This window comes from Sphaerodactylus townsendi, linkage group LG04 (assembly GCF_021028975.2).
Source record: "Sphaerodactylus townsendi isolate TG3544 linkage group LG04, MPM_Stown_v2.3, whole genome shotgun sequence".
NCBI classification, from domain to species: Eukaryota; Metazoa; Chordata; class Lepidosauria; order Squamata; family Sphaerodactylidae; genus Sphaerodactylus; species Sphaerodactylus townsendi.
This window is the reverse complement of record NC_059428.1, coordinates 153,622,593-153,647,054: the sequence shown is the minus strand read 5'-3', so window position 1 is coordinate 153,647,054 and position 24,462 is coordinate 153,622,593. Positions and strand designations below refer to the sequence as shown.

Here is a 24,462-nt window from a genome sequence, read left to right as displayed (position 1 = left end):
GAGCCACTAAAGCGCAGTTCCCTTTTCCAGACTATAAAATTAATTTCTCTCCACATTTCTGTAAAACGCAGAATGAGAAAAGAACAACCCCTGTTTGTCTGATGTGGCCGGAGGTTGAGGGCATTAACGGTTTTCCATGCAAGAGGCTGAGGAAATATGGAAAGGCAGTTCAGCCTGGTGTGTTTTCAACAAGACTCATGCTACTTCCTTCAGCTCCACTGAATCTGGAAGGGCTCCTTGTGGAGGTTTCTTGATTTGATGCTCTGTGGGTTTCTGGCAAGCCATCTTGGAATGTTACAGCTTGGAGGTGCCCCTCTTCATGCCTCACCCTGTGGCCACACAGAAGAAAAAGGGTGGTTTGGGTTATTGTTGTTGCTGAATGGCAGCAGGACAAAAGCACAGTCTCCTGCAGAGCCAACCTAAGCATGTCTATTCAGGAGCCAATCCCACAGGGAGCCCTGTGGCTGTGCGAATGTCGAGTATCGCAATCCAAGCCTGCTCATCATCTCGAAGTTCGGATCTCGGCGGTGCTGGTTGCAGGAAGCCAGCTCAAGGTTGACTTTCCATCCTTCTGAGGTTGGTAAAATGAGTATCCAGCTTGCTGGAGGGTGAAGGGCAGATGTCCAGGGAAGGCAATGCTGTCATGTAAATTTCAAGCAGTTTGTAGCCACGACAATAAATGCTGGCGATGGTGGCATGATGACAGCCACCACATAGCCATGTACGATCAGTGCTTGCACAAGGGACGGCTTTACCTTTCAACTCCTGCCTCGAGTTTGAAGGGCCACCGAAAGTTTCATATGTTTAGGATTGCAGCTTTGCCATGGTGGTATGCCGCTATGCATTAGGGATGCTGGTTCTAAAACTGGTCTTTGTCATCTCTGACCACAGAACAGGCAGCGTAGACACAGGAATTCTCCCCTGCTCTGTGACCAATCTGTGCTTCTCTTCATTGCAGACCCTTCCCCTTTCTCCGTATTTGGAGGAAAAGCATTTCATGCCGCCCCAGAACGGATCATCCACGCCAGTTTGGAAACAGGCAGTGAAGCAGGAAGACGCCCAACTCCTGCCAACAACGGTGTGTGGATCTTCCCTTGAAAACCCGCTCGCCAACACTCCACGTCATGCTCTTCAGCCATGTTCAGGCAAAACAATCCTTCCAAACACACTTACAGGAGGTGGAAAACATGAGCTCAGAGCCATCTTCGCAGAGGCAGACACTTCTGACTTGGCAGGTTGTGTTCCAGTATAATGCACGGACTGCTGGATGCCAGAGATAACTAGTTTACTGAGCGGTCGATCTGTCGTTTATCTTCACTGAGAGACGCATAGTTTCGTGGTTCGGCCATTTCTTTGGACACCTGGGACTCGTCTCCAGGACAGTGAAGGGCATAGGAGGCTACCAGTACAGCAAGGCTAAGAAACCGGACTTCTCGTTTCTAGATAGGCAGACACCCTCAAACCTCAGTGTAGAAATTGCTTTTCACACCAGTGTGATGGGAGGCAGGCTTCTGTAACAAGACTGGGTGGGAGGGGGGAGAGGAACAGAGGAGGGAAGCTGGAGGAAAGGAAATGAAAAGCAGAGTCCACGAACGACTAAAAAGGTTTAACATGAAGATCTCGCAAAAAGAAAAGTGCATCACAGAGCGGGTTTTTCTATTTTGGAGACTCAAGCCAGACCAGCCATGACGTTAGCGTGATTAATCACTAGAGAGAGACCCCATAAAATGTCAAGCGAGGCTGGGACGGGGCATCAGAGGAACAGCCGGCAAAGCGCAGCTCGGTGCCTTGCCCGTTCTTGGCGTGTTTCCTTCTCCACCCTCCCCTTCTGTCGCAACCTGCTTTCAGTGGCCAGGAGACCCAGGCTGCACAGCCAGGGCGGAGAGAGACTGGGGGAAAAGATGAGCTTAAGCTTCTCAGGTGCTCATCCTGTGGCCCTGCCCAAACAGGTATCTGGGTCCCTGGCTCCAACACCTGGCAGTGTTTCATGGAGACATCTCCTCCACTTCCTTTCTGAAATTAACAGCCTCTCTATCACTGAAAAGGCATGGGGGACAAGGTTTGGATCATGGTCCCAATCCAGGCGCCACACAGCTATTTCCGTTTTCACACTCCTGAAAGATTTAGAAACAATGTATTGTCGAAGGCTTTCACAGCCGGAATCACTGGAGGTGTTGTATTGTTGGTGCGGGCCAGTGTTTCTCCTCCAGTAGTATTTTTTCAAGATAGCTTCAGCATCTATGGCTGGCACCTCTGAAGATGCCAGCCACAGATGCAGGCGAAACGTCAGAAGAAAACGCTACCGGAACACGGCCATACAGCTTGGAAATCACACAACACTCCAGATTTAGAAACACTTAGGAATTTTGAGTAGGGAGCTATGTTCCTGATTTTAAATGGTTTATGTGGGGTTTTATCCAAGTACTTGGAGTCTTTTTGGGGGGAAACGGTGGAACAGAAGTCAACATAAATATCCTGAAAAAGCTATGTTCTTCCTTGGCAGGTTTTATTTCTCTCTTCTTTCAAGGAGCTCGGTGTGTCATGCACAATTCCTCCCCATCATTTTATTCTCACAACCCTGTGAGGTGAGGTTAGGCCGAGAGATGACAACAATCCACACTCATCTAGTGGAGCTAGATCCTAGCTCAGTGGTGGCGAACCTATGGCACGGGTGCCAGAGGTAGCACTCAGAGCCCTCTCTGTGGGCAATGCACACAGAGCTCCTCTGGCTTTCATGTGGGGAAATCGTCCCCCCCCACACACATCTAGACTGGCCTGGGCCGCTGGACTTGAGGTGTGTGCACCTCAGTGAGCAGGGAGAACTCGGCTGGTGGGCCTGGTTCCTATGCTCCAGGTGACTGCTGCCTGGAGGGGGGGTGGGTGAGGCAGCAGAGGATACCAGAGAGGTGCAGAGCCGGGCGCATGTGGGACCTTGCTGGAGGCGGACAGCAGGCTGGCCCCTGCCCCGAGGGGGGTTATTCAGGTTAAATTCACAAGGTAGCACTTCTAAGCATAAATAAGTGGGTTTTGGGTTGCAATTTGGGCACTCAGTTTCAAAAAGGTTTGCCAACACTGTCCTAGCTGGACATTCTGACCACTTCACAACATAGTTCCCCATACTGGCCAGTTGAGAAGATGTCTTAGGTTAGGGGCCTGCACACGGTTCAGATGTGCTCATGGGATTACGGGGCCCCATCGTCCCTGCCAGCATGGCCAATTGGCCATGCTGGCAGGGGCTGATGGGATTTGTAGTCCATGAACATTTGGAGAGTCACAGGTTGCAGACCCCTGGCCTAGGCCAATCGGCCATGCTGGCAGGGGCTGATGGGAATTGTAGTCCATGAACATTTGGAGTGCCATAGGTTTGCCACCACGGTCCTAGGCTATCCTAGTAATCTCTCTACATCTACCCTGCCTTGCCTGAGCCATGATCCCTGTTCTGCAGAACGCTTTCTTACATAGGTGTCATACTCAGGCACTCCAGGTGTTCATGGACTACGATTCCCATCAGCCCATTCCAGCAGGGCCAATTGGCCATGCTAGCAGGGCCTGCTGGGAATGGTAGTCCATGAACATTTGGAGGGCCTGAGCTTGACACCACAGAAACATTAGCAAGTTCCACTACACTCCATGTTAGCAGCATTCCATGCCTCTAAAACCTGTCTTACATTTGTGCCCCCCTGCTAATTTTCCTTCTGCGGGGAGGGCGAAAGAACATAAAATGTGCCACATCAGGGAGATTAGCGGAGCTCCTTAACGTTGTCGAAGTCTGAGGTGCTCACCTGTACGGCAACATTAAAAGCTTTATTGGAACAGAAGGGGAAAACAAGATTGGAAACAGATCTGAATAAAGTGGCTGTCTCTCTTTTCCCGCCACCTCCCCCAGCTCTGAACCCATTTCCAAAGCAGGCCTAATTCTCACTTTTCTTCTCTCCCCAAAATCTCATACCCTCCATGCCTTCCAACAGTTTGCCTCATTCCCCTCCCTCCCATTACCTCTAAACTTATTTTTCTACTTAAGAAGAACTCAATAGCCAAGCTAGGAACCTGCAGACCCACCAGGAATGTTATGAATGTGGCACATTCGGCAGGGGGACCCCATTTAAGAGTGCCCGTCCAGGTGGACGCTGGAAAGATGTCGCGGCCATTGGCATGAGAGAGTGTGAATGAGTAAAAGATGTAGACAGGCCTCTGGCTTGTATGAGTTTGAAAAACAGTAGGCAGGCGGCTGGGAGTGAGCAAACCAGGGTGTAAGGAACGCACAGTGAGCGATGATGTGTACAACAAAGAGGAAAAAATGGTAACCAGCTTTGGGACGGTACCTCCGGACGTATGGTGGATTTTAAGGGAAAGTTTGTGGCATTTCTTTGCATGGGAAGGAGCACAGGTAGGCATTCAGGTACACAAGAAAGATGAACTTCCCATCTTCAGACACACAATTCCTGTGCCTTTTGGAGAACGGTGTGTGGGGGTGTGTGTGATTTTTTTCCCTCCCCTGGATAACTTGTGAGCTCATATCCTTTCTAGGTGGTGAACTTTATAACCAAAAATGATTATGTATCATTTTGGAAGCCTGTCCTCTCCTGTGCACTTACAAATATATATATAAAACCACAAGGATTGCACTCAAAGTTACAGTCAGGATTTGGTACCTGATGTTGTTGAAAGGCTGGAATCCCTAAAGTTCTGGTCCTGATTTTTAAAAATTATTTAAACAACACATCATTCGCCTTTCTATCATAAGGTTTCCTCTGCAACATGATTTGACTATATTATGCCCCAGAGTCCTATGAACAAAGAACTCCTTTCCCTACTGCTGGAACAATTTGCCTAGGATCCCATTTCTGCTAAAAATGAGCCAGATGTCCCCGGGAAGCCCACCAACAATGCATGAAGGCAACAGATGAACTGTCCCCCTGTTATTCTGATATATACTGCTTCTAAACATGGAGGTTCCATTAACTCTCACAGTCAACAGCCACTGACACTTTAGCGCTATCCCTCCATGAATTCAACTAATGCATTTTACAAATCTTATGGGCTCAGAAAACCCCTTCTGTTTTCCAGTAATAATTGGAAGTCAGTCTCAGAGGCTGAAAGTGACCCTCTGTGTGTGAGTGAGCGAGTGTGATACGATCGATGAGCTGGAAGTGTGTGCAAGAAGAGTGTACGTACAAAAGCGGATTGAGAGAGTGAGGAGCAGGGCGTCTGGGCTTGTGCTTGAGAGAGCAAGGAAAGGGAGTGCGCATGGAAAGAGAAAATGGAGTGGCTCCAGAGTTGGCACAACCACGCTGCCAAGCTCCACTTCCATTAAACTTTCATAAATGTTTTTGCCGTTCCCGTTTGGCCCTCTCTCTCTCTCTCTCTCTGTTTGTTTAATATGAAAGAAAGATGGAGTGAGCGTGCACATCTGGTTTATTTCTTCTGCCTTCCACCCCCTCCCCTCTTTTAAGGGAATATTTTGTTTTAAGAGAGATGTAACTTAATTAGGTGTTGTGGCTGCAAATCTTTTACTGCTAAATTCCTTCAGAGCCTCACACAGTAGAATCATGGGCACCACAAAAGCACCGGGGGAACGTGAGAGAGATAGATCCGCTCGTGGCCCGTGGAGATGCAAACTGGATTCTCTCGGCAACTACGTTATCTTGCCTGCCCACCCGCCTGCCCTGGTCAAATGGAAACTCTGACTTCTACTGGGATTTCATACCCGGAATGTTTGCTTTCTGTATTAGACAAGTCAGAGATGGCAGACAGAAGAAGTCAACAAGGCAGATGAATTACAGGGGCGGGGTAGAGGCCATGCAGTAAAATTTACACTGATTTAGAAATGAGCTGGCGAAAGAAGAAAGATTTGAGGAGTGGGAGTTGGCCACAAGGAATACTAGAGGCAGGACATGCGAGATGGGCAACGGCAAACCGCCTCCAAATGTCTCTGGCCTTAAAAGCCCTACAGGGTCAGCTGTGATTTGACAACAACAAAATGGATGGGATTTAACCAAGTAACCAAACCAATTAACATATTATTAACTAATTAAGCTTTCTGGAGTTTGAGGATACCTCCAGGCATGTTGTATCTGGAGAGGTTGTTGCTGGAAAAAGAAGAAACCTGAGAAAAGCAGCCTCAGGTTTATGGCAGTCGTCTCTGATATAAAGTGAGGGAGAAAAAGAAGGAATGGGGGGGGGCGGGGAGGGGGTGGAGTCAGGACTGAGCCTGGCATTTGTGAAAAAGGGAGTCTGGAAAACATGCACCTGAATGCAAGAGGTCTGGAACAAACACGGCACTGTCTCCAGTCGCTTGAAAGAATTTGACACACCTGGTGAAGGTTTAGAAAACCTTCAGAGATTAAATGGGAGGGAGGCATCGTAAAGGTGGACGGAGAGGGAAATTATAGATGAACAGGAATGATTCTCCTGATCCAGATGCTCCTCCCCACATCTGGTTGCCACTATGGCTCAGAAACACAGGAGGGGATTAGCCTCGGCACTCTGGATCCTCCAGAAGCGTCTGGCTGGCCATTGTAGGGCACGGAATGATGGAGAAGATGAACCACGGATGTGGTCCAGCCAGGCTCAGCAGTAAAAGGGCATGGACTGTGACGTCCAGGTGATGACTTGAAGAAAGGAGGGAGATTGGGATGACCGCTGTTGCCCGAGCACATGTGAGATGGTCTTAGCCAAATCCTACTTCCAACTGTGAGGCATGAGGATTATATTCCCAGAGCTGTATGTAGTGTGCATTAAAAATTCTGCGCCAAGGCAGCCCAGGTTCTGCAATCTGAATAAATGACGCTCTGCATAATATATTACAGGAGAGTCACATCACTGCTCCTCCAAGGCTCCGATCCCCCACCACTCCAGTCATGGAGGACAGTGGGGCCACATCATCAGAGTCCCGCCAGAATCAAGAAGCTAGCGTAACAACTTGTTCATTAATCACACCAACTTACGCTGAGCTTGCATTCCGATAAAACAAGAGCGTGTGAAAATGAGCTGCCAGAGAATCAAACGCCCCAATCCCAGAACGTTAAGAAGAAGAGTTTGGATTTATATCCCCCCTTTCTCTCCTGTAGGAGACTCAAAGGGACTTATAATCTCCTTGCCCTTCCCTCCTCACAACAAACACCCTGGGAGGTAGGTGGGGCTGAGAGAGCTCCGAGAAACTGTGACTAGCCCAAGGTCACCCAGCTGGCGTGTGTGGGAGTGTACAGGCTAATCTGAATTCCCCAGATAAGCCTCCACAGCTCAGGCGGCAGACGGGGAATCAAACCTGGTTCCTCCAGATTAGATACACAAATTCTTAACCTCCTACGCCACTGCTGCTCCTTGAAAGCACGAGGCCCCCTCCGCGCATGCAGAATAATGCACTTTGAATCCATTTTCACAATGGTTTGCAAGTGGATTTTGCTATTCTGCACAGTCAAATCCAGCTGCAAAGAAAGTGGATTGAAAGTGCATTATTCTGCATGTGCGGAAGGGGCCTAAGAGTCACAAAGATTCCACCACATCCCTAAGTCCAGGAACAATGGAACAATGAATACAACCATCTTGTCTGGAGACGTGGCTATTTTCCATTGTTTGTCGTTAACTGAGCCTGTAATTTTGCATGCCACCACAAACCTTCTCAACACGAGGCTAGGCTGTGGGACAACATGTAAGAGGGCAGCAAACACTCTGACAAGAGACTGGAAATGGAATGGAATTCTGGTTTACTTTCCCTGAGAAAAGTTACATTCCCTCTAAAAAACTGGGCCTCTGGGTTCACCCCAGGATGGGGCCTGAACAGTACTCCTGGGATAAGGGAAGAACGGGGCAGAACCCCTTTAGGGTGTACTCTGGGAAACAGCAAACATTTGAACTATAAACAAGGTTTATAAAAAGAAAACCACAGATAATTCTACAGACAGCTTAGCAGACTTCCTTTGCAGAAAACAAAAACCAAGTACACAGCATTTCATCGAGTCTGATTTATTATACTATAGTTAATTTTTATAAGGGACCTCCATATTTTCGTACAATTTGACGCTTTCCCTTCCAGAAAGCACACTGGGAGGAACGTTTACAGAGCCGAATTCCCCAGCCCCAGAAGGGTCCTCCTCTTTGATGTTCCCAATTAAGATGCGTAAGGGCCAAGGAAAGAAAGACATACGCTTTGGTTTGGGGAGCAAACTGGGGAGCTGCCTTGGATTTATTTCCCACACAATCCTCCTTGCAAGAAATTAGGATCACAGGGATGCTTCCAAGACTTTTGCTGGCTATTGCTAGCGATGGAAGACAGTGTCCTGAGGGCCAAACTGAAGAATTGGCCAGCTTCTCTTGGCAGTCTTTTACTTCTGCCCATGTGGACTCTGTGCTGGGTCTTCCAGGAACTGGTGCAAACTATATGGCTCCAGAGGGCTTTGGGCAGGCACTCAACCTAATTGCTTCATCTTTCTTTATTACTGAGTCCACTCTTAATTAAAAATTTAAAAAAGCTCGCTGCTGGTTTTAATCTGTCCAATGCGTGCTTCAGCAAGGTTTCTTTGGTTTTTAAACAGGCTTGGGATCATTTACTGCTTCTTTTATTATTGCAATTTGTTGGGGGTTTGAAAAATAATGTTGCCATTCTATGCTGATTTTTATGGCATATCGTTAGTTTTTTAAAAACTCTGTAGACACCCCCAGTGCTGTTTAGTACAGGAGCGGAGTCATGTGTAAAACAGGTGAGCAATATGGTGTGTCGGATGCTATACCGAAGCCAGAATGCTTCCCATGGAATTTTATGGTCTCCGTGAGCTGGGTAATCCTGGCCAGGACAGAGAATGAGCAGGCAAGCATCTGACGGAAAGGTGAGGTTTACATTAAAAAGGCCTTTTGATACTCGGGACTAAGCCCACCCATTTCCTTCAAGCACACACACCTAATTGGTCTCCTCCAGTACCATTGTTAGGGCCGGGGGGGCGGGGGGAGCTGAACCCAAATCTAGCAGGGGGATGGCTTTGCTGGAAGGTGCAGCCCAGGTGGATAAGAAGACAGCTAGTATAGCGTCGTTTTGGAAATCTGGTTCTTGTCCATGAAGAAGAGGCAAGCTGGAAAGGATCAGGGTACTCTCCTGTCAATGGTATGGGCCTCATGAAGACTGGATTCACACTGAAAGCTGACCTATATGTTGAAAAATAGCATATGGCACACGCTCCTGGGACTATACCACTTCAGCACATAAGTGGAAAAGAGAAAGTCTGAATGAGAAACACCAAAATCCTGCATTAAAAAAGTGAGCATTGCTGGGTGAAATCCCTTCTCTACACAATACAGCATCACATGAAGAAGAAGAAGAGTTTGGATTTATATCCCTCCTTTCTCTCCTGTAAGGAGACTCAAAGAGGCTTACAATCTCCTTTCCCTCCCCCTACCCCAAAAAAACACCCTGTGAGGTGGGTGGGGGGCTGAGAGAGCTCCAAAGAACTGTGACTCACCCAAGGTCACCCAGCTGGCATGTGTTGGAGTGCACAGGCTAATCTGGTTCACCAGATAAGCCTCCATAGTTCAAGTGGCAGATCAGGGAATCAAACCCGGATCTCCAGATTAGAGTGCACCTGCTCTTAACCATTACACCATGCAGAGAGGAGTCAACGTAGATGAGGACTCATTCCTGTTGAATCCCCACCACACACACCCTTACAAGAATATTTTGATAACTGTACAAAGTGAGACTTCTGGTTCTAGATAGTAAGTGTTTTTCATTTGAATTAATGATGGCATGGGTATTATCCTTTAGGTGCCATGCATGTACCTACTGCAGTAGAGCATAGCATTGGGAGTTAGTTTTGGCTTGGCCTGGATACTGCCTGAAACAGGGAACAGTTTTGGCCAGACGCTGTGGTGTCTTGTGGGGGAACAAAAAATGTCAATATGTGCCTCGGGCAAAGGGTGTTCTGCAGTCCCTCATCAACGTCTTTGAAAAGCTGTCAGCTGTACATCATCCGAGGAAACAACACGGACATTACTGCCTGGCCAGTGACAATGTGCAACACATGTCTCGGCTGATCTGCGCTGCCAACCGTGAGGCACGCCCTTGTACACATGTTGCGAATATGGCCACAGCACTTTTCCTGCTTCTTGCATTTTGCGAAAGGTAACGTCTGTGTTCACAGGGCAGGCTCAGTTGCTGCTTCCCTATGGCTGCTTCCCACAATGCTCAGTGGCTTAAGAACGAAGAAACGACATGAGGTGTGACGAAGCACATAGGAGACGTCACCCAAGAGCTTCCTCTGCTGTATGCTATTGGAGAATGCCTGAGAAACAGCACAGTGCTGCCCGTGGTGGTCTAAAAGCAAAAAGTAAACCACAGGAATACCGGGACCTGTTTCAAGAATCGAAGGAGAGCTAACCCTTGTGCCATGCTGGGGAAGTGAAAGCAGAGGAGAAGGGTTGGTGGCAGGGAGAGTTTTTGTACACTACAAGTCTGCGCAAGAGGGAAACACAAAATAACATTCTCACAGATTTCCTAGCACAAAAGAGCAATTGTGCTAAAGGGTTGGAGAGAAAGGCTGGGGGTGGGGGGGAACATGGAGTGATTGCTGATACAAGGGATGTTTCGGGTCTGATACTTTCGGGGAGAGGATCGGGGAGGTGCAGGGAGGGTTTATGTTTAAAAAACACGTTGCTGTTGTCAGTTTTTGCTTTGTTGCACACTGGTCTTTTGTGCCTGGTGCAGACAACCTGGAGGAGGAGAAGACGGTGCTCTGGACTGATCAGGCTGCAGAGGGCCGCACTCTTCTACCACCCTGCGATCCCATCCCCTGTTTCCCACCACCTGGCTCCAGCTGCTTCCTCCACCTGCACCATCCAGGCAGAGATCTGATTAGAGATCACAAGTCAAACACAAAGGAGCCTGTGATACAGCTGTGCAGTCTGAGGCTTGGTATGGACTAGAACAGGGGTCTGCTGGCAGGGGCTGATGGGAATTGTAGTCCATGAACATCTGGAGAGCCGCAGGTTGCCGACCCCTGGGCTAGAACAATTGGCCATGCTGGCAGGGGCTGATGGGAATTGTAGTCCATGAACATCTGGAGAGCCGCAGGTTGCAGACCCCTGGGCTAGAACAATTGGCCCTGCTGGCAGGGGCTGATGGGATTTGTAGTCCATGAACATATGGAGAGCCACAGGTTGCAGACCTCTGGGCTAGAACATGGCAAAGTGAAGTGTGAGTATACATGTGTGAGTGTGCGTGTTAATACATTAGGACTGTAACAAAAGGCAAATAATCTTTTCCCGTTTCAGGATGCCTGGAGGTTCAGGGCAGCAACGCTCCTCTCTTTTGCTGTTGCAGTTTAGTATGAGACTACACCATGGTGTATATTACACATCAGTGGATCCCAACCTGGGGAGTACTCTCAGGACTATGCGCCAGAGGATTTGGAACCTAGTATCTTCATTCTGAAAAGGGAGTTTTCTGGCCTTTCAGAAATGTTCTCCAGAAGTCCACCTAAAATCTTACCGTTTCCCACACAGTTTCCATACTGCCTGCAGAATCTGTCAGCATCTACTTAAATAGCTTTTTAAAAAAGAGGGTGGTTCTCCTTCCTTCTGGCTCTGAGTTCCAGCCAATCAGGGATCACGTAGTTAACATGTTCTCTCCCTACTATGCAGCTTTACGTGATGTGATTATCTTTAAGTCAATTCAGAGTGTGGACAATATTTTCTGCTCTTGATCTGAATGGAAGAACATTTTTATCCCATTTCATATGCCCCCCTCCCTTAAATTTTTGGTGAAACAAGCATTTTACAGGAGGGAAAGTGTCTCTGTGTATATATGAACATAAAACAAATCTTCTCCTGGTTTCAGTTCAGTCAATGAAAATACAAGGTAGCATGCTAGAGCTTTTAAAAACATTTCAAGCGCTTACCTGCTGGTTCTTCTGTGCTGGTGACGACAGATGTTGGATTGATGGCGGGAATCTCTGGAAAAGAAAGGGTAAATTTTCTTAAGGAAAACTACTAAATGCACTTTTCAGGAAAAATACGAAATAGCTGAATGCTCTGCTTCCCCATCCTTCCTCTGGGCACGGACAGGAGAAAAAAAACAAATTGCCATGCCTTCTGCAAACCATACACACAGTCAGATGAAGTGGCAAATGAATAAACACTGGTCACTGGCTAATGCTTCATCTCCAAAGAAAACAAATGGTCCATGGAGCCAGCTGGAACATCCCTACTTTGTGCAGTGTGAAAAGATGTCAAAATCAGAGTTCCATAAAATGCAGAATAGGAAAAAGATGAAGTGCAATTAAATATTGTACAGCTCTCTCTCTCTGTGTGGTTTGGGAGTCTGGATCAAGTATCTGTGGATACCATTTCTCTCAAGATGGGAAAACTGAGTAGTATTTCTCCTTCATTTCTTGTTGTAATGCTTGTGTCCCATCACTAGGTACCGCTATAGAGCTCTTTTCCACTGCATCAAATGCAGGATACAAAGAAAGAGCAATTAGTAATATACTGACACCTAGTGAACGCTGAGAGCACAGCAAGAAACAAACAGGCACCCGCTGAGTAACAATAATTTTTCCTAATACCTTCTTCAGTTCAATTACTTACGGGGTTTCTTTTTGCACAAACAACTACATGGGAGAGTAACGGTGACCCACAAAAAAACGAAAAGTAATTGGCAGCACTGAAGGGCTTGGGGGCTTTAGACTAAGCTTAAAAAAATAAGCCAGTTACTTTCCAACTTTGGGTTGGAGGCAGGATGCAGAATTTACCAAAACAAGTTCCAAATGTATCTTTCTCTCAATGGTGCTGCTTGTAAACTCCTCCATTTGACATCTGAATGTGGCAGTCATCCCCTCTGAGAAATTTACCACCAAAAAAACATGCAGAGAATTTAAAATTAGCAGCGTTACTCACTGATGCACGGAGCCACAGGCGAGCGGCTCTGCTGGTAGCCCTTAGCGCAGCGGTTGCAGGTTAACCCTGTCACACCATCCTTGCATGGGCACTGCCCCGTGGTTTGATTGCAGGTTTTCCCCGCTGCGCCAACTGGGTGGCAATCACACGCTAAGGGCGGAACAGAGAGAGATTTTAAAGGCTACCGAGGTTGCAAACACACTCAGACACACACATTTCACAAGCCGACATGCTGAGAGAGACAAAGAGTTATGTGCATCCAAAACATAAATTTAAAACACATGTAAAACAGGATTAAAAAACCTCTTTCAGACATTCCAAATCTGGCCCAGATTGCTGGGACACTGCAGGGTAGAAACACACATGACCTTGGCAAACATTGGGGAATGTGTTTTGCCATTGAATAGCTCCATTTGCTTGTTTCAAAATATGTATATCTCATAGGGCTCTTGAAATAGTGATGGGGGGAGGGGAGAGGGCATTTCCAGGAGACAACAGGTAGGTGGGCAGAGCGGCTGAAACTTTCCCCCATCAATGAATCTCCCCTCACCCTCAGCCCTTCCCTCAATCCCACCCCTCACCCCCAACAGGATTATTACAGAGCTGGATAAGAAATGGGAGAAACGAGATGGAAAAAGGAGATTCTGAGGGAGAAGCATGACATTCCCCTTGCCAGATCACCCTGTTCAGCTTTCTGGTTCTCTCTTGCAAATCCTCTGCCGCCACCCGCTTGCACAGGAATCTGTCATTCCTGTGTAAGGTAACTATGGGCCACAGTGGAGCAGTGTGGCTGGGGTGGTTTAGACCAGAGGACCCAGAGCTTTGCTCTTGCTGGAACACAGCTGCTACTAGCTCCCATCATCAAAAGTCTGGGTGTGATCTTGGATGACTCCCTCTCGTTTGAAGCCCAGATCACACATACAGCTAAGGTGTTTTCCCACTTCTGCCAAGTCTAGCAGCTGGCCTGCTACCTGTCCCATGCTGACCTAGCCACAGGGATCTATGCAATGGTCACGTCTAGGCAGGACTACTGTAACTCGCTCTACACAGGGCTGCCCTTGAGGTTGTTCCAGGAGCTATAACTGGGCGAGAATGGGGCGGCATGGGTCCTGACGGGGATCCCATGAGAGGTCCATGTACAACCTGTGCTTTGCTAGTAGCACTGGCTCCGGTACCCTTCCGCCATCAGACACGGATCACAAGATTACAAACCATGCGGAAGCTTCTGGCCATTACAGAACTTCAATCTGTGGATGTGAGTCCATTCTGATCCCCCCTGCTCCTTCCAAAAAGCCTTACAAACCACTTCCCATTCTGCAAGGAGGCTGCACAGATGTCCTATTCATTTCTCACAGTTATGAAACTCACCACCTCGGACTCTGGCCTCTTCCAGAGCAGGGAAATAATGGATTATAAATAGAAAACAAATAAATGCATTAACAAACAATGGAGTGGGGGGGGAGCCCGTCCCACGGCTTGTAGAGAGGGGGCAGCCACCCCGAGGCTGAACTCTCACAATCACACAGAAGCCTGTTTGTGCAAACAAGGAACTCACGTGGGCTTCCAAGGAGGCGGCAGTAGGGGACCCTTTACTGTTCCGTGATGCACTTCGTTTGTTCTGAGCAGCAAACTTCAGTGGGTTTCCTTTTTGTGCATCGCACTTACTGAAAAATGTTGTCCAAACCCTGGTGGTTTTATCGCCCATGTTTCCAAGGCCATGAATCACCACTGTTATTGGAAGCAGTCAAATCTACCAGGGTGGTGAGTGGCCATTACTGATTTCTGCCCTGTTTATTCTCCCATTTCTTTGTGTATGTTTGGGAAGGTTATTTTCGTCCCAATGTTTTTCTTTGCTCGATTTCCTGTTTTCGTTTTGCCATCTTTTATGGAATTTACTTGCCACTGATGCAAAACCGGGTCTCAATTTCTGGTGGGATACTTTAAGCCGATTTCCCTTATTCTGGTTTCATCCCAAGCGGGCATAAACCATGGAAAGAAACCTGAGGTTTTGACCTGAATCAGATTTATCACAAAATCCCAAAATGCCCTGGGAAAGAAGTGTTGGGTTTATATCCCCCCGTTTCTCTCCTGTAAGGAGACTCAAAGGGCTTACAAGCTCCTTTCCCTCTCCCCCCCCACAAGAAACACCCTGTGAGGTAGGTGGGGCTGAGAGAGCTCCAAAGAACTGTGACTAGCCCAAGATCACCCAGCAGGAATGTAGGAGTGCAGAAACACATCTGGTTCACCAGATGTGTTTCTCAGGTGCCACTCAGGTGGAGGAGTGGGGCATCAAACCCAGTTCTCCAGATTAGAATCCACCAGTTTTTAACCACTACACCATGCTGGCTCTCATGGAGAAAGTCCCAAGTCCAGTATCTGGCATCTCCAACAGAAAAGATCTCGGGCAGACCTTTATCAGTCAGACACCCTAGAACTGCAGTTTGTCAGAGCAAATCACGTGGAGTTAAAACGACCAATGGTCCCGACACGGTATAAGGCGGCTTTCTCCACATTCTTCTTTGCAGAGGTTGTGCATTCCCAGCTCGTTCCAATGGGACGCACCTGACCACCAGATGCACTCTGGATATGGTTTTCTTTAAAACAAACAAAAAAACCCCCCTTCAAATGAGACTTGGCCTTTCTGAAGCCTGAGCTTCTCGGGTTAAGCTCCTGGAGATCGGAGCGTTTGAACTGAACACGCACAGCTGCCTTCTAGCATTAAACTCTGGACACCCAGAAAGAGCCAATTTCCCCCTTGCTGTCTGAAGGCTGGTCCAGCTGCAGGGCTTCGGGGAATGGTCTCGCTCAGATGGAAAACGGGAAGCGTTTCCACGCTACCTTCAGCCGCGTCCCGATCACGGGCAAGTGACAGGCCAGAGCGGGAAAGGAGAGAGTGCATTAGGACTCATTAAAGGTAACTAATTGAAACCTTTGAGAGGGAAGGAAAGGGAAAGGAGGGGAAATCAAACTCAACTATGAAGGGTGAGTTCCAGAGGAGAATTTTTAACTTTGGAAAAAAATGTGTAGTAAAACCTGGTCTGGTTTATGTCAAGGTGAAAAGGGAGTAAATTTATTTACCACGCTTTGCACATTTTTTAAATTGTCAGTAAAGCAACCCCTGCGAGCTTGCTTTGCTTTGACTGAGTCTCCAGGGCTAGTTAAGTATTCTGGGCAGCCCTCTGGCCAAGAATCGCTGGGTGTTCACCCACTCTGGCGGCTAGCAAGCACACGTTCAACACCGTGACCGTGAATTATACAGCAGCGTATTAAAAGAAATATAAATATCCGAAGGCCGCATTAATTACGGGAACATTTCTACTAGCCTGTAAAAAAATTAAAATCCATAATTCCCAGGTGTTATTAAATAAAAGGGCTCTCATGGAGATCTTGTTGGGCCACGGATGAACTTGCGAAGCTTATGGAGTCAAGTTATGCCGCTGGCCCATGCAGGCAGGTGTTGGCTGCCCTAACTGGCGTCGTCTTTCTAGAGAAGGGCCCTTTGCAAAACCTCTTCCCAGGTATCTTGTTCCTGGGGAGGACAGGGACTACACACGGGACCTTCAGTGGGCAGAGTATGAGTCTGTCACTGAATCACACTGGTATCGTTTGCTCGGACTGGCAGCAACACTCCAAGGTCTTTCCCACCGCCTGGGGTTGTCAACATCCAGGTTGGCCCTCAAGTTATCCCGCTAGTACAGTTGATCTTCAATTGACCAATTGTTTGAGTTTCCCTGGAGTAATTGACCAATTGATTGAGTTTCCGTGGAGAAAATGGCCGCTTGGGAGGGTTGACTCAATGGCCTTCTATCTTTCTGAGGCCCCTCCTCTCCTCAAAACCTTCCCTTCCCAGACTCCGCCTCCCAAATCTCCAGGTATTTTCCCAACCCGACCACCACGTGCTGTTTGAGACCATTTAGTCCAGGGGCGGCCAACCTATGGCGCTCCAGATGTTCACAGACTACAATTCCCATCTGGCAGGGGTTGATGGGAATTGTGGGCCATTAACATCTGGAGCGACATAGGTTGGCCACCCCAATTTAGCTGGAAGGAACCAGCTAAATTTAGAGGCCCAGGAACGTTCACATGGTATGGCTCTATTAGTGAGCTGCAGTTTCTCTTGGTAGCTTCCTTCCATAAATTCGTGCACACTGATCTTTGAGTCCTAAGCAGGAGAAAGCAGAAATGGGATTCCCCTTGGCTAATGGAGGGGAGGGCAGTTGCTGCATCCAAGCTTGTGGGGCCATGATGACTAAGACCTTCTGCCCTTCCTTGTAGATCCTTGGTACATCTGCATCTTGTGTTTCTTCTAAAAGTGAATCACAAAGCCAACTAATTCGCCGCCCTGAATTACAAGATGTTGATACTTTTGGCAATGGTGTCTCGTGGATGAAAGGAACGAGAGATGCATTTGAAACTTGGTGAGTGACCCATCAGCCAGTCTTGGACCTGGGCCTGTTTAAAAAGATGGGGAGGGTGTGTATCGGGATTTCCATCAGCGTAACAGTCAAACATGACTCCCAAGCCAAACAAAAACACACACATACACACATACACAAGAAGTGATGTTATCATTCCCCCTAATTTTCACCAGATGGGAGCTTGCCAGAGCGCCGTGTCCTCGCCGCAATGGGCCCTTACTGCCTTTGCAAGGAACAAGACTGTACACCGTGTAATGGGGAACAGATGCCACGGGCCTTATCAGATCTTGGCCCGGATTGGAAACGGACGTTTTTCTGATGAGGGTATTTTGGGGGCTCAGCTGTGATAACACATGGCAGCGGGTGGCGGAGTCCTAGGTTGATATTGAGCCTTTCTTCAGTCACAACACACTTTGATGCTGCGGAGCCCACGTAACACTTTCCCTTTGCAAGCTGGGTTGCTCTTTCCTCATGGAAACACCAGGTAGTCATAATGTGGCCTGCAAGAGCCCTCCAGAGATCCTTGGGCTCCATAGCCTCAAGGACACCAATGAAGACGGTGGGGTAGCTTTTGAACCTCAAATCGGAAAACCTTATGGCAGATGGCAGCCTGACTGAACTCCATCATTCCAAATTGTCCGAGGGTCCTTGAAATGAATCTCCAAGCCAATACTGTGCATAATTACTGGCTACCATTGGAATCTTGAGTACTACGGTATCCCGAGCAAGGCAAACAAGGAAGTCTCCTATTTATAGCGCCATCAGACACAAAGTCGTCACATCTCATGGAATTTCTCCTTCTCTCTTATGGGATCCCTGCCAACGTGCTGAAGTCTCCTGCTCTGAACCATCTGAACTTTGGTGGACAATTCAAGGAACGGGGCTAAATGCGCGGCACTCCTCCGCCAACACAACTTGCAAAGGAAGTGCCACTTGGCCTGTTCACTGCCACTCTGGAGAATGCCAGCAAGGGCCTGAATGTCAAAGAAGAAGAAGAAGAAGAAGAGTTTGGATTTATATTCCCCCTTTCTCTCCTGTAGGAGACTCAAAGGAGCTTACAATCTCCTTGCCTGTCCCTCCTCACAACAAACACCCTGTGAGGTGGGTGGGGCTGAGAGAGCTCTGAAGAACTGTGACTAGCCCAAGGTCACCCAGCTGGCGTGTGTTGGTGTGTACAGGCTAATCTGAATTCCTCAGATAAGCCTCCACAGCTCAAGCGGCAGAGCGGGGAATCAAACCCAGTTCTCCAGATTAGAGTGCATCTGCTCTTAACCACAACACCAGGCCTTTGTTCTATCAGTGGAGCTTTGATTTTCTTTTTACGATCATAATTGTACCAAAGCACAATTACAATAATAAACTTTAAAAAAAAAACAATGAGCAACAATTTACCTGAAAGGAATAAAACTGTAGCCATGTAGCTGTGGACAAGTCTACATAGGAACCACCAAATGCAGCGCTCAGACACGAATCAAAGAACACGCAAGGCACTGCAGACTATTTCAGCCAGAAAAATCAGCAATAGCAGAACACATAATAAACCAACCTGGACACAGAATATTATTTGAAAACACAGAAATTCTGGACCACTTTGAAATTCTGGACAACCATTACGTCAGACTACACAGAGGGGCTTTCCGCACTGACAGAGTTGTACTGGTTTCTATCTAGGTTCACCTCAGTGTATCCGCACTGCAACCGAGCTCAACATTGTTTTGTCTCAGCCCCCCCCCTCAGAACTGCGACATCCCTGTCGCAGTTATGAACTGCACCTTTCTGCTGGAACAAGGTCGATACCGCTTCGAAGCTTCAAAGTGCGGACGCATCGAAACGATACCTCATCTGTTCAACCAATCAGGAGCCACTTTTGTGGCATGTGCAGAATGGGAGAGTCATGGCGGGCATGTAACTGTAAACTGTAAAAACTGTTAAAAAAATAGAACGCTCCCATTTCCCGTGGTAACACAAGCTCCAATCACGATCGAGGAGCGAAACAGGCACCAAGATGATCCCACCTACTTAGCTCAGTTCCAGGGGGCCAAGTAAGTTGCTGTGCGGACATCCTGGAATCGCCCTTCACTGAAGGGAACTGAGTCGACCTTAGCTCCCTTCTGTAGTGCGGAAAGCCCCAGAGAAGCCATTGAAATCCACAAGCACATGGACAATTTCAACAGAAAGGAAGAAACCATGAAAATGAACAGAATTTGGCTGCCAGTTTTGAAAAACACTAGAGTCAAGACAGTGACTAATCAGCTCCACACAGGCACAGGATGACTACAGACAATCAAAGGGAACAAAGGCCAGACTACTCCTATTCAGATGCTCTCACCTATTGACCTTTACTCACAGGTATATATACTCCACTTGGTTTCCTTTTCAACTATCAGATCCTCTGAAGATGCCAGCCACAGATGCAGGCAAAACGTCAGGAGAGAATGCTGCTAGAACACGGCCATACAGCCCGGAAACCACACAGCACCCCAAGAATAAAACAGTCACTTGCGGGCAAGGGCACATGACTCAGTCACAAGCAGCTGCCTAGAATGGAGAGGGTCCAATGTTCTCATCACTGGCATCTCCAGTCGAAGGGTCCCAACAGAGACCCAGCAGGGCTGATGTCAAACGGACCAATGGTCTGACTCGGTAGAAGGTAGATTTGTATGTCTACCTGTGCCCTGTCTGGATGAAGTTTGTGGAGCTGAAAACCTTAAAGGGGAAGGCACCAAAAGGATATCCTCCCAGCCTACCTCAACAAGCACAGCTGGTCCCGAAATTACTGGATAGAAAGAAGTGCCCCCCCCGCCCCTCGCCGTCCTTACAACAGCTTCTGGGTGTGCCCCCGCTTGCAGGAACAGCAGCTCCTTGAAGGGAGCTTTTGGTTACCAGCATCAAGCATAAATCAATGTGTTCGGCTTGCCAAGCAGCCTGCTCTCACACCTCCGACAGAGGATATTTTTGCTTCTAAGAGCTTAGCTGCTGCTGCTCCACCGGCTTTCACTGGATCCTGTGCACATTTTATGGCTTTGTTAAATGACGGGGTATTAATATTGAGACGAGCCTCCCTGGGCTTTTTCAATTGCAACCGTTCAATTAAGCCCCGACTGAATGCTTGTCCTGTGTTTTCCATAGGCCCGGCTTTCCCATATTATCAGGTTCGGTTTTATGCTCTATCCGTTGGCAGAGGGATCACCAGAGGTATTAGCCTGTCAACTCTAATAGGGCTTTCCCCTCCCAGACAGCCTTGGGATACCGCCCAAGCATTCGGCAGGATGCTGCTTGCATGCTGGGTATGGGAGCGTGCTTGCAGCTAAGGCTTTCTGGAACTGCCTCCAAAGGATATTGCGCTTCTGGCTGGGGCACAGAAAATGCATTAGAGATGCGACTTGGGAAGCTATTTATGAACTTTTTTAAAAAATCAACCCTTTTGCTTTCTTGCTCTTGAAAGAGAGTTGTCCCTGTTTTTTATGCATATGTCAGTCCTGTTCAATGTTTGGTATGGCCATTGCTTTCACATCCTGCATGCGAGCTCCCAAAGGCACCTGGTGGGCCACTGCGAGTAGCAGAGTGCTGGACTAGATGGACTCTGGTCTGACTAGATGGACTCTGGTCTAAGAACAAGCCTGCTGGATCAGACCAGAGTCCATCTAGTCCAGCACTCTGCTACTCGCAGTGGCCCACCAGATGCCTTGGGGACCTCACAGGCAGGAGGTGAGAGCAAGGGCCTTCTGCTCCTGCTGCTGCTGCTCCCGAGCACCTGGTCTGCTAAGGCATTTGCCATCTCAGATCAAGGAGGATCAAGATTGGTTGCCATAGATAGACTTCTCCTCCATCAATCTGTCCAGGCCCCTTTGAAAGCTATCCAGGTGAGTGGCCATCACCACCTCTTGTGGCAGCATATTCCAAACACCGACCACACGTTGCGTGAAGAAATGTTTCCTTTTATTAGTCCCAATTCTTTCCCCCAGCATTTTCAGTGTATGTCCCCTGGTTTTAGTATCAAATTCAGTTTTAGTATTTAATTTATATACTACCCTCCCCCGAAAGGCTCAGGGCGGTGCACAACAACATAATAACAACATAAATAAACATAAAATCGTAGAACAACCATCAATAAATACATAAATAACATAGGGTCAATAAACATAACATAATAAATCATAAAATAGGGTCAATAAACATAACCTCATAAATCATAACATAGCATCATAACATCATACAACAACCATCAACAAACACATCAATAAACATAGGGTCAATAAACATAGGATCATAACATCATAAACATAATATCATAAATATCGCAACATAGACATAGCATTATAATATCAATAAAAATCCATACAATACAGTAAAACCAAGTCTGTGGAAGCAAGCGCCGTGAGAGCAGGTGGGAACCACATCTGTACCCAGACCCACGCTCACGTCACTCACTTTTTCCGCTGCCCTCTCTTCCCCCCGCCCCCCCCGCACATGACTCCTCGGAAACAGTGGAACCTGGATCCTCTTTTCTCATCACTGTTCTTGTGCTTACGAAGCTGTTTAATGCTTTTATGCGCAGGGGTGTTGTTGGCAGCCAAGAGCAGCCCCCCAGTTTGAAAGTCAAGCTGAACTCCGCTGCCCCACTGCATAGTACCAAAGGGGATGAGATACCGTCTCTCAGTGCGGTGTCTTCTTATTTATTCATGGGATTTTAATCTTCCTTGTTACAAAGAGCTTATGATGGCATATACACAGCAGTGGCGTAGTGGTTAAGAGCAGGTGCATTCTAATCTGGAGAAACCAGGTTTGATTCTCCGCTCTGCCGCTTGAGCTGTGGAGGCTTATCTGGGGAATTCAGATTAGACTGTACACTCCAACACACGCCAGCTGGGTGACCTTGGGCTAGTCACAGTTCTTCGGAGCTCTCTCAGCCCCACCCACCTCACAGGGTGTTTGTTGTGAGGGGGGAAGGGAAAGGAGTTTGTAAGCCCCTTTGAGTCTCCTACAGGAGAGAAAGGGGGGATATAAATCCAAACTCTTCTTCTTCTTCTTCCAACCAGGCCAGGCAGAGACATGGTGAATGACCCAAGGTCAGATGTGGAGCTCCATGGCCAAGTGGGGATTTGAACTGCTAGCCCAGTACTCCTACATGGCTGAAGTCCAGAGTTGGGAACCTGCCCATGAGGTACATGGTTGGCAACCACAAGCGTAGTGTGGTGGTTAAGAGCAGGTGCACTCTAATCTGGAGGAACCGGGTTTGATTCCCTGCTCTGCCACTTGAGCTGTGGAGGCTTATATAAACTGGAAGTGAGAAATGCTGTGCCTCCTACTTCAACCAAGCATGCAGGATCCTGGCAGGGCCCTCTTCGGAAGGCTCCTCTGCACCTCCCAATCCTTCTTTTTGGATACCCCCTTTTGTTGGTGCAGGGAATGCTGGGTCTAGAGAGTCTGATGATTTGCTTGCTGCTAATGGCAAGTGGCACGCTTTGGCAGCATCCAGGAGTCCCCAAAAAGTGGGGTGGGGTGTGTGTGTGTGACTCCGTGCTTCTTGGCCTCTGTAGACAGGGGGCAGAAGTTTAGTCTGCTCTGGAGGATCAGCCTCTTCGTTTGATTCAGGAGCTGAACAACCCCCGCCCCCGTACACACTCCGGGCATTAGGTTTGTGGTTTGGACACCCATCACAGCTGCATCACCTCTCAGAAGAGACACTGTGCTGTTTCCTAATGCGCTGCAATTACTTTCTGGGAAGAACTCTGAGCAAAACTTGCCCCGACAGACTTTGAGTGCCTGCTTTAGCTTCACAGATTAGAGACCTGAAGCCAGACGCTCTTTCCGTTGCGGAGGGAAGGGACGCATTTCCTTGGGTTTCTTTGCAAAACAGATAGGACTGAAAGGCTGCCAGAACTGGGGCTGAGTGGGTGGGTGGGAACCTTCCCCCTTCTAGTTGTCTTCACTTTGAATATTTCTGCACAGACAGCCTGGCTGAATTTCCCACACGCACACCTACCTTTGAGCGGCTTGTGTGTACATGTGTGGTATGGGATAAGCCGGGATCTCTTCAAGGAAGACTCCCAAATCCCAAGCAAAGAACATAAGCTAAGAAACAAGAGCTTTTGTTTCCACACTGACTGGCTTCAGCAATGCCAAGGAGGATGGAGGAGAAGGTAGAAATGATGGTCGCGGATCGCTGCCGAGCACACAGGTCAGGAAGTCTTCTGGCTTAGCCCACACCCAGTCTGGGCCACAGCTGGAGTCTGGGGAACAAGTTTTCTCACTGCGTTCCTAATGCAGACATCCACAGCCTACCAGTCTCTTTGGACCGCAGACAGACTAGAGGCGTTTCAGATGGCTGTCAGTTGTTGACTGGAGGCAACATGTTCTAGCAGTGCCTAAAGAGTCTGACCTTTTGTTTTCAAGCTTAACTGCAGATGCTGGTATTGATCTTAAATAAGCCCTAAATGTTGTGGGACTGGTGTACATTAAAGACTCTCATATGAGACAGCAGCCTGAACTTTATGGTCATCAGTATCAATCCGGTTTTATATCTTTCGGAGGAGCAGTAGGTGGCCATGAGAAACAGGGCCTTTTCAGATATGGCACCTCATCTATGGAATACCCTTACGATGTCACCGAGTTCTACTATCTTTCAGCACCATGGTGCTAACAGCAAACCTTTTCTAAAAAAGACGTGGTTTGTATTCTGTTGTTTCTGGGGCTTTCTATTTCCTCGCAATACTGCTCCTCCAGTATTTGCATATTTAACTGCTTGCAGTTTTTATATGCAGATGGGCTAAAGTCTGTTTTTAGCTGCTGTGCGGACAATGCAAAAGGATGAGAGAACCTGTAGCTAGATTAGTGCCATCACCTGGGCTAGCCATGGAACATGAGTCTGGCAAACTGACAAGTTCCCTGCCTGCCCTGCCACTTTTATGCTGGGCTGTAATATATAGGGTGAACTTCTTACACCCTGCCCCGCTCTCCAGGAAATGGCATGGACTGACAAAAAAGCGTCAGGTCAGCAGGTTCAGCTGTAAGTATAATGCCTTTAGATGACAGAAACAGACTTGGGTAGATCCATCCACTAACATTAGACCTCAGGGACGGAGAAAGTAGAAATGGAAATACAACAGCTACAGTCAAAGGATTTTAAAAGTGGAGGAATCAAAAGAGTGTGTGTGATAAT

General features: G+C 47.9%; 1 protein-coding gene across 1 annotated transcript in view; it reads right to left on the bottom strand.

The window, feature by feature from the left end:
* The window catches only part of NTN3 (netrin 3), an 87,081-nt gene that overhangs the window by 17,786 nt on the left and 44,833 nt on the right, over positions 1-24,462 (bottom strand). The window contains exons 4-5 of the mRNA XM_048495041.1: positions 12,883-13,032; positions 11,886-11,939 (exon numbers count right to left, since the gene is read on the bottom strand). Coding sequence (XP_048350998.1) covers positions 11,886-11,939; positions 12,883-13,032 — 204 coding nt within the window. The remainder of the gene's footprint in view (positions 1-11,885; positions 11,940-12,882; positions 13,033-24,462) is intronic.